At 37.6% G+C, this 13879-nt stretch overlaps 1 protein-coding gene across 8 annotated transcripts in view; it reads left to right on the top strand.

The window, feature by feature from the left end:
* Nucleotides 1-13879, top strand: part of PTPRK (protein tyrosine phosphatase receptor type K) — a 521455-nt gene that overhangs the window by 254327 nt on the left and 253249 nt on the right. For all 8 annotated transcript variants that reach the window (XM_040965636.1, XM_040965637.1, XM_040965635.1 and 5 more), the window contains one exon: nt 13641-13722. In XM_040965636.1, coding sequence (XP_040821570.1) covers nt 13641-13722 — 82 coding nt within the window. The remainder of the gene's footprint in view (nt 1-13640; nt 13723-13879) is intronic.

Genomic DNA, 13879 nt, shown 5'->3' with positions numbered 1-13879 from the left:
CAATGGTAGTGTAACCTCGGGGCTAGAAATATTTACTCATAGAACCCAGAAAGACTTTTATGAATTTCACAGATGGCTTTGATATTTGCAGAAACTCGAATTAATGTACGTTATGTAAAAAGTTAAATGAGTCCTTCATATTGTTCATGTCCTTCTATCTAATTCTTGCTCAAGATAACCATTATTAATTGGGTGAATAATCTGTAAGAATTTTTACTGTTGACTCATGTCTGTGTTGTATATTGTCTTTGTATATAGATATCAATATTACAGAGTGCTCAATCACAGAGATCATGTGGAAGAGTTCTTATTTTGCAGAAGGAAGTCATATTCTGCTGCTTTCTGTTTAACTTTGTGAAATAAAAGGAAACAATAGTGTTTTAAGTTGCGTCTTCAACTACTAGACAAGTAGCATTGTTAAAATCTTTATGATCCTAAAGATTTCTGATTCTCACATAAAAAAATGAGAATTGAAAACTCAATGAATCATTTTTAAAACATTCTTCAAATTTGTGTTTTCTCTTTGCTTCTGAAGATTTAGTTGAAAAGGCATACTAAATTTTAATTGAAGAGAGACAAAGGCCATTATGCTTTTACCAATGTGCAGTCACACATGCATGTAATTTACTACATCAATGGAAACGTGAGGTATGAATAGTGGAATCATTGCAGAATACACAGAAAGTGAATGTACCCCAAACCTCACCCTTCTTCCTTTTCAGGGATGGTATTGTATGCACATATATACGCATGTGTCTGTGGATACACACGTTTGTGTGTGTGTGGGTCTGTCTGTGGAATAATATACCTAATGTTTTTGTTTCTTCTGTTAGTATATTTTGGTGACATTTCTTTTCCATACCGGAATAGGATGTTAATAAGCATCCTTTTCCAATCTGATTGACATATTCTCACTTATGTTGATATATACCAACCGTAGATCATGGAATGCGGTGCTTCCTGGTGGAGTTATTACAAATGTGAAGAATGTTTGGCTTAGAGACAAGTTCGTCCATAGATTGGAATGTGGTGCTATGAACAACCTTGTCCTTTTCCTGCAGAGCGCTTTATAACTATTAACATTTTCTCTTTGTTGTGTGACATGAAAACGTTTGGGAAGCACTGCCAAAGGCTAGCTCCTGCTGTGTCTCACCTCGAGCCAGGGCCTCCAATGGCTCACCCTTTTTCTGCTCTGACTCTTGCTGGGCTATTCTTAACAAGTTCTTAACAAGTACAGAATAAGATCCAGATTTCCAAATCTGACTACTGGAAGCTCAGTGCTGAGTTGAACTCAATACTGTAGGCCACTTGCTGTGTGAAGATTTTCAGCTTTTTATGCCTTCTTCCTGGAGAGCAGTTCCATCTTTTCTCGTCCATGTTTTACCTTCTCTGTGACTTCCATGATTGATCATATCGTCTCTACCCATCTCTTCCATAATCCCTTCCTCCATAGCCCTGCTTTCCCTGCTCTCTCCCCTTCCCTGTTCATTGGCTTGTCCTTTTCTTCCCCTTTCACTTGTGTGAGCACTCTCTCTTCTTCTAGCCCCTCTTCCTGTCTCCCTCTTTCTGCCTCTCCCCTTCCTTCCTCCCCTACTGTCCCTCTCGCCCACTCTCCCTCTCCCCCAGTCTCCCTCTCCCCCAGTCTCCCTCTCCCCATATCTCGATATCCCTCCTTCTCCCTCCTTCTGCTTTCCCCCTAACCCTTCTCACTTTCCTCCCATCCCTTCCTGTACATCTCCCTTTCTCTCTTCTTTCTCCTCTCTGCAAAATTGATTTATTTGAAAGGCAGTGAAAGAGACAGAAACCTTCTGTCTTTAAGTTGTTCAATCCAATGTTGTGATGACTATAACTGGAAGCCAGAAACTCCATGTGGGTCTCCTAAGTGGATGGCGTTGAGTCACATACCTCTCCCGTCTTCCAGACACACTAGCAGAGAGCTCAGTCCTAAGCTGAATAGGCTGCGCTCGAACAAGCACTCCAACACAGGATGTAGGCCAGACAGGTGGCTGGTCAACTCACTGTGTCACAGCACGGGCCCCTACATACTTGGTCTCTGTTAAGGTATTTTTTTTTTTTTTTGGCATTCTACATCTATTTGATTTGCTGGCACTTTAATGCCAACATATAAATTTATCGCAAAGCTAATAATTACTGAAGTCTCCAGGAGAGGTCTTTCATTTTATTTAAGAATTAAAAAAAACAAGAATAAATCTTGGATCTTTTGAGTGACAGTCTATTTCAGCGCTCCTAACTTTTCAGCTGGTGTCTGTTTATGCTCTTCACTAAAGGAGGCACTTGGTTGTTAATTATAATGTCTGTCACTATTCTTCACTTACGACTAAATGCTGTAAGTGTTGCTGATAAAATTAAGATAATTCCCTCTTCTATCCCTGTATTCTGTTCTCAAGAGATAACAGAGTTTAGTTCTTCTTATGTATCTTTAATGACAATATTCCATGTCTTGTGTTAAAGACAGATTTTTTAAAAATTGGGCTGTGAGCCAGTCACAATTTTAAAATATGATTTCAGGCCTTTGTAATCCTATAAAAGATTCTAAAAATTACTTTGCTATTAGTGTTGTGAGCTCTTACATACTGTGCTGCTAATTATTTATTTTTAGTGAGTAGCAGTTAACCTAAAGAGGCTATGTGTAATTTTCTTTTTTTTTAAAATTTTTTCAAGATTTATTTTATTTTTATTGGAAAGGCAGATATACAGAGAGGAGGAGAGACAGAGAGGAAGATCTTCTGTCCGGTGTTTCACTCCCCAAGTGAGCACCATGGCCGGTGCTGTGCCGAAGCCAGGAACCAGGAACCTCCTCCAGGTCTCTCATGCTGGAGCAGGGTCCCAAGGCTTTGGGTCGACCTCGACTGCTTTCCCATGCCACAAGCAGGGAGCTCGATGGGAAGTGGAGCTTCCGGGATTAGAACTGGCACCCATATGGGATCCCAGCATATTCAAGGTGAGGATTTTAGCCTCTAGGCCATCGTGCCGGGCCCCTTTGTGTAATTTTCTAGAATTGATTTTGTGATGTGGAAAGGAGGTGATTTTTCCTTTTCCTTGATTTACTATGGGTTTCTGAGTTTCCTAGACAAACCTTTCTGCTGTGAAAGTATTTAGAAGACTCAAAGTCTTAAAGAATGTGTGTTATACCTAGCTTTTATTTTTTTGTAGAGACTTAATGAAGTGTTTCATCAAGTATTTCTATTTCTCTTCTGTAAAGAACTTAGTGAACTACACACATTCAGTTTATTACATCTCACAGTGCAACATAAAGAGAGGGATAGACAGAATGACTATCATCTACAAAGCAGGCAACATCCAGGGTCTGTCAAGCTGAAACAGCTCAAAGGGGTTTCACAAGGTCTTCCGTGTGAGTAGCAAGCATCCAGGTAATTGAATCATCTTCCCCTTCTTTCCCAACGACGTTGTCAGAGAACTAGCTCAGATGTGGTCTGCATTAGCCAAAGTTATCGTTGTTACTTACCATCTCATGTCTAAAGTAAAGCAGACAAAACATGTGGGGACTTTCTCTCCCTGAAGTGTGGATAGCACACTAGTTCATTCTGCGTGATAGTTCGTCCACCTCAGCGCTAACCTAATTTTTCAAGAGGAATTTTCCAGAACTTAGCAGGTGACATATTTCTAAACAATCATGATGAAAACAAAGATGTCTTTTTTTCTTTTAATAAGACAACAATAATTATTAGAATGCTCGAGATTGTGACATGATAGCTTGTTGATTTCCCTGCGTGTGTGCTAACTCCTGGGTCTTTTCTGTGTAGTGATAATCAGCTGGTATATTTAAAGCTTATTTTCTATGTAAATGCATACTGTCTTTGGATTTTATATGTTAATTGATATTTTGTGTGATAGCACATAGGGGTTATAATTTTGTCATTGGGCTGCTTGACGGTAAATTAAAGTGCTTGAGGGTTGTTTACATTTATCAGGGAAAAGATTGTGCTGTGTTAGTTTGAAAGCATGTTCCTCAGATATCGTTGTGCAAGTGAAATGATGTGCTTCTGCTATGTGTAAGCTTGGAATGTTGGTGCTAAAATTTAAAAGGTTCTGCTTCTGAATCGTTGGAAGACAAACAGCACAGCTCAGGAAGCGAGACAAAATAGTGCTGTAATTCAGTGTCATGTTGATAGAAATAGAAACCTTAACCAGTCATCTTTTATTTTTGGCTCAGACAAGTAAGTATAAAATATAATCCAGATGGTGAAGCTATGATAGTAAAGATACAGGAATGACAGTTTGCTGATGAATTTTCTGCAACCCTTTGCTTCCCCTGTTTCATTTATAAACTGAAGTTTTATGGTGTAAGTTCCTTGCTTATATGTCTGAGGACAGATCAGTAGGATCAGAAAAAGTGTTGAACGGCACTTTTAAGATGTCGCGTAATTTCAGTAAACTTTTGTTTTCCTATTCTAAATGCGTTTTTTGGTTCTTCCTTTCTTTTTGTAAATGTTCACTTTTTTTTTCCCCCTAAACTCACAGTGTAACTTTAATTATGCTGTACTGTGAATACTGGGTCTTCTTTCAATTTTGTTTCTCAGTACATAATTTAAAGGCCTTTAGATTATAGTTTGCTCGTTCTGCATGTTTTGGAATTGGAAAGCTTCTAAAGAGAGCAGGGAGTTGGTATATCTTGTACTTTGGTCTCATCCTGAGCCAATTAGGTTGCACCTTTGCCAAGAACTGATGTGCAAATATATTTACAGAGTAGCTTTGTGATGGAGGAAACAAGAAAATCGAAGCGGGAAGTTGTTTTGTGGTGCTGAAAGGGTTTCTTTTGGAGAAGCCATAAGCAATGCTTTTCTGCAGCCTCCAGCATCCTGTCAACTGGAGATGCCCTCTTACCTCCTTGTCTCCCACCAGCTGAGTGGTGAGTCGCTGCCTAGGGAGGAAGCGCTGGCTGGAGAAGGATAAGCAATGGAGAAGGAGGGCAACATTGCAGGAAGAGTCCCTGGACTGTGTGTGGTTTAATTCTCATAATGAATACATGTCAGACCTGTGATTTGAGGTGAGAGTTGTGGCTCAGAGTTCTTTATATCTCTGTGAGATAGTCGTATAATAAAACATTTTTCAGAAACTAGCATATAGTATATATATATATATTTTTTTTTTTCTTTTGCCTGAATGACCTACTGGGTAGAGTGCACAAAGAGTACAGACAGTCATCCTGGATTTATTTATTTATGTATTTGTTTATTTATATCAGACATGAATTTTCCTTGGGTCATCAGTAAGTTATGAAGAATCATGTGAGAGTGACATGTATTAATTTGGCTATTAGAATAATTACCTTTTATAAGCTTTCAAAATGAAGATTTATATAAAAGATTGCTTTGAATTTAAACATTTTATCCTAAGCTCGAAAGTGAAAATCTTTCAGATATATATATTTTTGTAGATATTTTGATTTCCGTTACAGATAGCCACCTCCCTGGATAAATTTGAAGCATAGGAAAGCATTATAGTTTCTTATTCATTTCAGTATGGAATCTGCTAAAGAACTTTCCTTAAGGCTTTTCTTCTATTCAGTCTACTTTGATGTGAAATCTTTTAGGTTTGATTTCCTTCTTCAGATCTGTGATCTTGTGTTTTATTGTTTCTTGTACAGGATCTTGTGTTTTAGGTGATATTCTGTTTTTTTGCCAGGCCACATACAGTGTCATTCTGAAAATCATGGCAGGCCAGTGGATGGAGTAGTTGCTTTTCATGCAAATACAGCCTAATATTGTCATGCCTGTTAAATAATGTCTGCAGTTGCTCTCAGCAGGAAAGTAATTGGTAATGCTTAAACCTCAGTTTGTTTTTGCAACTCAAAGCTCTTGTAATTGAATATATCAATACTTTATTCCAGAATATTTGGTGATGAGGTACATAGTATTTGCATTCCCTAATCCATTTAAGCCACACATTATAATGATGGACAGAGAGGATTATGTAGTTTGTGTATATAAAAGAAAAAGAATAACCAAGTCCATATATTATTGCTGAATGGTACATCCTATGTGCTATGCACTAAGTTTGTTTATGTAACTAAGAAATGTTAAAGTTGGAGTTCCTGGAACCATAAGTTATTTTTGCAGAGAACAGAGTCTTGGTGTCTTGAAAACACTAGTCCTTCTAAGCATTAAGTCATATTTTATCTTACAACTTCTCAAGAAAGGCGATTGATCTTGAATTTCTCAGTGTCTGCAAGTTGTTGAAGTAGTAAGGATAGCTATTATATAAGATATGAAGTTCAAATTGGGAATAATTTGGGCTTGGCTATATGTATCTTCTGCCTATCATATTTAGTTGACATGCATTCGGAATCTCGTTAGTCTCATGAGCAGCAATTAGGGTCAAAAAAGTGGATTTCACCAGCTTACATGTTATTAAGTTCATTTTTGGAATACAGATACCTGTGTTCTTGAAGAAACAAATTAACAAGTAAATAACCAATAGGAAAGTGTTGTTGACATTTCATTATTTTCCAAGAACCCCAAGATATTTAATAAAGCTGTATAAGAAAAACAATACATGAGTCAGTATCCAAATCAGCCATGTGGTGGGGTAGACACTCTTCTCCCTAACACTTTCAGTCAGAATTTTAACTTGACAGTGTCTTTGAGGTGTGTCTCATTTGATAACAAAACAGGATATTCACATTTTTAAAGGAAATGAGTTCTAGAATTTTAACTGTTTGTGCAAACACTTGACTTGTCTATCAAAGATCTTCTGGGGCCTATCAACAGAAATGTATGCCTTAAAGCATTTTTTTTATCTATTCAACAAAAGTAATTTTGCTTCTGCTTTTCTAAATTGGCTTGGGGGAGCTATCTGGAACTTTCTCAAGGGAATATCATTTTATTATGTCAGCAATATATGAGTTAGGTTAAAAAGAGCTAAGTATCTAATGCTATTTTCCCCTTAAGGCAGATTATTCTGTGAGATAATGGAATTTTTTTTCAGTGTTGATTTTCTACAGAATCCTCATCACCTAATGATGTGATGATATGAGTAGTCACTACTATTAAAGAAAGTTTAATTAAATTGAAGAGTAAAACATCATACTTTATTTTTGCACAATTCTTCCCAGTATCTAAAAGACAAAAAAATCAAAATAATACAAAATAATAAAACTAAAAATTAAAACATAATAAAATAGTAAATAAGGGCCAGGTCATCTGATAGAAGACACTTTTATATTTTGAGTTTCTTTCCTTTCACTCACATTACTTTTCTTTTTAGCTTTCACCAAACCAAGCAATTTCCTTTGCTTTGGGCTTCATTTAGAGTTGTTTTCTCCATTTCCAAGGTTGGCCAGCATTCCAGTGACTTCAGTATGTTTCTTCAATTGTCTTGTATATAGTTGGTTCACCTCTCATCTCCGAAATTCACCCTTTTATTTTTTATTTCAAGATCCTAGTTCTTTGTTTCACTATCTGTTGAGCAACCTACAACTGTTATGACTTCCACTTGTCTCCACACACTTATAAATTGCAAACCTGTCTCCTTCTGGTATATCCATTTACTTAGGTTAACTACAAATTTCTTGGAGAGTTGTTAAACCTCCTATCTTTTGGCTGACATTATGGCACAGTGCCTTAAGAAACTGCTGGGTTGTCTCTCAGCTGCTCCACTTCCCATCAGTCTTCCTGCTAATGTGCTTTAAAATGCAGCAAAAGATGATTCATGGTGTTGAAACCATGGCATGCACATGGGAGACTAGAATGGAGTTCTAGGGTCCTGTCTTGGCCTGGTCCAATTCTGGCTATTACTAACATTTGAAGAATGGAACAGTCTCTTTCTCTCTGTGTCTCTTCCTCTGTGCCAATTCTGCATTTTAGATAAATGAATAAATCTTGTAAAAGAAATTTTATATATAACCTCTGTCTTTTACCAATCCTTCAACTCGATCATAATAGCAAGATCTGATTTCATCATTGTTGATTTTGTTACTTGCTTTTCTTTTCATAAATTCTTTGCTCAGTTTAATTTTATTTACTGTTTGCTGACGTAGAGAAGATGCTTTTGAACAGTAATGCCAAAAGATTGATTTAGATCACTATGAATTCATGCTTATCTAGTTCATTGAAGTATGTAGTAGAATTGAGAAGCTCAGCTACATTGATTGTTTCTTTCCTTCCTCACTCCCTTCCTTTCTTCTTTCCTGTTTATATTCCTTTCATTTTTCATCCCATCCCATCCCATCTTATCCCATTCCATCCCATCCCATCCCATTCCATATTGCATTCCCTTTAAAATTTCAAAATTTCAGCTACACTTTCTTGTCAGCAGCTCATTTCCCATAGCCAAGGTAATTGAGGCTATATAGTGGAAACTCATTCATCTAGCAAACATGTAAAATTATTTACTCAAATGTGTTCTTTCCTCATTATAAACATGATTGAGCCCCTGATATGGTCAGTATAAGGAATAAAGAAAAGACCTAGGCCTACATATCTGAAGTTCAGCATATAGAGATGAACTCTCTCTCTCTCTATCTATATATGTCTGTGTGTGTGTATGTATTTATAGTTGCTACATTGCAATTTGTAATATTTTAGCTGTATTTGAGCTTTATTGAAAGAGAGCTTAGTCATTCGCAGTCCTGATTTGAAGCCATATGTCATAATGAGTGGCACAAACATAGGTTTCATAATTGTTTGTGTGATGGGACATACAGCCTCTATTATCCTTGTGTGTGCTACAGATGAGTATTTTATTCATTATCAAAATGTAAGTGTGACCATTTTGAAATCAGTTTTAATTTTGGCATATCCTTAAAGGCAAATATATAGCTTATTTGTATTTTAAATTAGCTAAATTTAATGTTTTAAAATATCATGAAGACAAAGTGGAACAAGCAGTATAAAATATTGGTTTATTCTGTGTTTTCGAAAGTGGTTTGGGGTAGGATTTAGTCTAACTTAATTTTGTTTTATTTTTATTCAAGTGATGGGGAGGAAGGAAGGGAGAGAGAGAGGTAGAGGTGCCCAGGAAAGGAGGTGTGGAAGTAGAAGTAGCGTTTTGTTCTGAGAATCGAATCTGTAAACTATTAGTGTGAGAATAGATAAGAACTGTTTTGTACCGTATTCCATTTGTTGTGAAGAGAATCTAGTATATTCTTAAGTTCCAGGAAGGAGGGTAGGAAGAAAGGGAGAGAGGCATGGAAAAAAAAGGAGTGGAAGGAAAACTCTCATTGTTAGTTTCTTCCCCAAATGGCTGACATGCTGACATATCCTGGGCTGCGCTGGCTCAAAGCCAGGAGCGAGGAACACAGTGAAGGTCTTCCTGGACGGTAAGAAGAGCCCGAGGTCTTGAGGCATCACTTACTGTTCCCTGGATTGGCATTAACTGGAAGCTGGGATTGGGAGCCAGAGGCAAGAGTTCAACATAGGCACTCTCATATGGAATGCAGGTGTCTTACCCACATTTTAGTTTTAGGTCAAATTCCTGACCCAGGGATGGGTTTTTGATGACATTGAGAAGGGAGTGGGAAGAAATTTTATTTTACTGCATATGTCTTCTATATATCATGTCATCCTTATTGGCAGTGGTATCACTTAATTGGGAAACTTATCCGTGCCCACTGCTATGCTAGATATTTTGTATGCATTCTCTCATTTGATTCTTCCTGCAGGTGGACATTAATTTCTTTTTACAGAAGAATTTGGATTTCAAATTTACAGAAAAAGTTACATAGTTACTTTATATAACTTTTTAGCTCAGTTATACTTTGAGTTATAGACTATGTGTCTTATGTTGGACCCCTACTACTATGACACACTGAGAGAAAATTAAGGACAATTTTTTTTTTAGATTTTTCTAGTATTTATGACAATTTGTATGGTTTCTTATGCACCTTTTAGTCATTTCGTATATTTCATTTAGTCTTGACATCGGCAAGGCCCATACTGTCTAGATGGTGTTGAGAAAACATATGGAAGTTGCTTGAGATATTCCTGACAGTAACCAGCACACCTAGATGTCAGGCTTCCTAATATGGTATTCCACTTTCCGTTATAGGAGATACTTCCTTCTCATTAGCTTAGTTTGCCAGAAGATAAAATTGTCCTTGTTCTTTAGGGTTTGCCATTTCTTGCCCCCTTTAATCCAACTTTAGTTCGCTTATTTAGTTAATAATCCAGGAATGTTGCTGGAGTAGCAAAATTTTGATTAGAATCATCACTTTCAGTATTTCAGGTAATGGAATAAAAACAGCGTGAAAAGAGTAGCCCATTCGTTCTACTCCCGGCTGGGCCTCCCGGATGGGTTAGTGCTGACAGGCCGCCCTGACTCCCACTGCTGTCTTCTGGGAAGCCCTGGTTGACGACTTGACATTAGCCATTAGGTCTGACCTAAGCATTAGCCTGAGATGCTTGGTGTAATTAAGCTAGTGGAGTTTGTTTCTCCTGACTGGACTGAAGAGCCTTCTAAGGTGAGGGATTTGTTGAAGTGATAAAGCTGATTAGATCTTTAGCAGTAAAGGAATCTGATCTTAGAAATTTCCTCTAGCTGTTGTTAATGAAGCAAAGACAGTGCTTAGTAAGGAAAATGAGGTCACTGAGAAACTTTTTTCCCCTTTAATAAAGAAACAGTTTTGCCTCTTACATCTAGACGTAATATCTTGTCCCAGATAGAGATTAATTGAAAGGAACGAATAAGATTTTTCTCAGCAGTTTAGTATTCTTATTGAAAAGTATCCCCCCAAAGATGCCAAACAACGTAAATAATTAAAAACTGTAAAACGTATCAGTTGAAATACCTTAATGAATGCTGGTAACTAGACAAATAATTGGTCGTGATCAGCTCTGTGTATTGTAGTTTATTCATTAGAGTATAATTCTGTTCAAGCATCATGTTCTTGGGATGCGTGTCTGACCTTGGGGTAAGAGAGTGGTTGGGGTGTATGAATTCCATTCAGAATGATTAGGTTCAAGTCAGGACTCTGATTCTGGTCTAACTACCTATGAATATAAAATCCTGGAAGCAGTAGGTGATGGTTCAAGTATTTGGGTCCCAGAAATGCATAGACAAATCATGGATTGGATTCGTGACTCCCAGTTTAGGCGTGGCTCAACCCTGGCTATTGTGAGCATTTTGCAGAGTGAACAGGTAGGTGGAAGATCTCTGTCCATCTCTATTTGAATGTTAAATAATCAAATTAAAGAACTTAACAAATTGTGATTAATGTAACTTGAATTCTGAAGAAACCCTTTTCCCTTAAAATGTATTTTCCTCGCACTGAGACTAACAGCTGGGAACTTGCTCCAGGTCTCCAAAGTGAATGCAGGGGCCCATGTTCATGGACCATCCTTTTCTTTCCCAGGCTCATGAACAGGGAGCTGGATTAGAAGTGGAGTAGCCAGGTCATGAAATGATGCCCATATGGGGTGCCAGCATTACAGTGGGACATATAACAGTACAATGCTATGACTCCCACACCTAAACTTTAATTCTTCTATGTGTGTTTGAAACATAGACTTAAAATATATAGCCTTGTAACTGCTTGAGTAATCTTACTTTGTCTGCGTCTTAATCATTGGAGTCAGTGTAGTGAAGCTGACAAGAATATGAAAGAAAGCTGAGTGGCTTGGACCATCCGTATTTTTATGACTTGTCATTAGCCTAATCTTTTTTTTTTTTTAGAGATTTCATTTATTCCCTTTAAAATGACAGTCAAAATAATAGTGACCTCATATGATTCTGCAGAATACTACATGAGTTCAAATATGAATATAAATAAACAATAAGGATAACACTTTGGGTTTGTGCTGTAGCTTAGAACAGTCTGTATTGTAAGTACTTCACAAACACTATAGTTCTTATTATCAGCCCAGGAAATCAAACTTTTCTTTTATCTTACATTTGATATTATCTGCCATGACATAAGTCAATTTTTCATTCTGCCTTCCAGTTTTGCTTGTTTTTGTCCTATTTTTGTGTAACTACAAGTTCCACTCAGTAATTAGATGTGTATGTGCTGAGCGAGAGCTACAGCCTAATCGCAAAATTGGCAGTTATACCTGGAAGTGAAGAAGACCGGACATCAACAGATAACATTTCGAAGGCTCTCCAAAATTTGTGACTGTCTGGGTGCATTGCTTATGCAAATGCCTGAGGTCTCTAAGCTGCTGTGTTCTGTGGCACTTGAGCTTTTCCATCCCTTTGGTGCAAATACTGGAATGTTCTTTGTTATCTTCTTCAAATTCAGTTACTCTGCATCAGTAGTTCCGGCTAGGAATTTTGATGCTAGTAGCTTAATCAGAAATTACTGAGTTAATGCAGTAATTTTTCATAGTAAATGAATCCATACATTCAGTCATGCGGTTTCTTAGATTTTTTTGCTTTTTACTTCTCCCTTTCAGTGCTCCGTGTACACTGCCTGTGTCTTCCAGAGCATCTTCTCACTGAGAGCCAAATGTGTTTTTTTCTATTAAGCCAGTTCAATAATGACATATATATATATAGATTCCTCTTTGAAAAATATGTTTATTCTGTTTCCTAAAATGCTTTGATAATTCTCCAAACATGATCTGTGTATCTGCATGAATATAGTCACATCTAACATTTAGTTGCTGAATGCTACGCCTGTTTTTTCTTGCAAAGTCCTACCAAGCATTACTGCAAGAAACACTGCGCAGAATCTTGCTCTGTGACTGTAACAAGACCTTGGATTTAATGTTGGAAACCGTCTTCCACTCCAAGCATTTGTTAATGTGGTCTCACAGCCTAGGTCTTCCAGGTCTGCCTCTAACCTTATGTTTTCCTTTTTGGAGCCTTAAAGATTGTATCAATTAATTCCTAAACGTGCAACACTATTCTATTTCATTGTATAATGCTTATTTTTCCTGCATGCCAATAATCTCTGTGTTATTTGGTGTTTTCTGTGGTTAACCTGCTGCTTGGCGCAAAGCTCAAACTTCATGCATTGTAAACAAACAACAAAATGGAGACAGTCATTCAGACAAAATTGCATTGAGTACAGCAGATTTAGTTTATCTGTGTAGTCATTGTATACATGGTTGCCCATCCAGGAAGTCTGGCAAAACTTGATGGAGGCTGCTTAAAATGTGTGATCTGCTGAACTTCAGTAATCTTACTTTCTTTCAGTGTTGCGCAACTGCAACAAGTTCAAGAGTTTAAGAAATAACATTATAACATACAATTTTAAATTTTATAGCAAAAAATTAAAGTTTACTGTTAAGTGTGTCTTGTCTATCTTCCTTTCTCTGTAGGCACTCCTTAAAGAGGGTTGTTGTAGGGGTCCAGAACGGTAGCCTAGTAGCTAAAGTCCTCACTTTGCATGCACCAGGATCCCATTAGGGTGCCTATTCTAATCCCAGCAGTCCTGCTTCCTATTTAGCTCCCTGCCTGTGGCCTGGGAAAGCAGTGGTGGAAGGCTCAAAGCCTTGATAGCCTGCACCTGCGTGGGAGACCTGGAAGAGTCTCCTGACTCCTGGCCTCAGATTGGTTCAGCTCTGGCCGTTGTGGGCACTTGGGGACCATCGGATGGAAGATCTTCCTCTCTGTCTCTCCTCCTCCTCTCTTAATATCTGCCTTTCCAAATAAATAAATAAATGAATCAATCTTTAAAAGAGTGATTGTAGTGAATATTTTCTGTTTCTCCCTGCTAGGTGATATTTGAAGCGGAAGTCTCAGGCGGGAGAAGTGGATACATCGCCATTGATGACATCCAAGTCCTCAGTTATCCTTGCGGTGCGTTGTTACAAAGCATTGTGGGCTTTTTCCTGTGTCCCTTTGCCCATGGTGGTTGATTGTTTATAACTTGGCCTTTGCCATCTCTCTTTTTGCGGTTTCTTCTAACCTTTTTTTTTTTTAATTTTAAAACAATGCCAAATTTTCCTGAATTCTT

This window comes from Ochotona curzoniae, unplaced genomic scaffold (assembly GCF_017591425.1).
Source record: "Ochotona curzoniae isolate NIBS_2020 unplaced genomic scaffold, NIBS_Ocur_1.0 scaffold_3890, whole genome shotgun sequence".
Taxonomy (NCBI): Eukaryota; Metazoa; Chordata; class Mammalia; order Lagomorpha; family Ochotonidae; genus Ochotona; species Ochotona curzoniae.
This window is presented reverse-complemented; position numbering and strand designations above follow the sequence as displayed.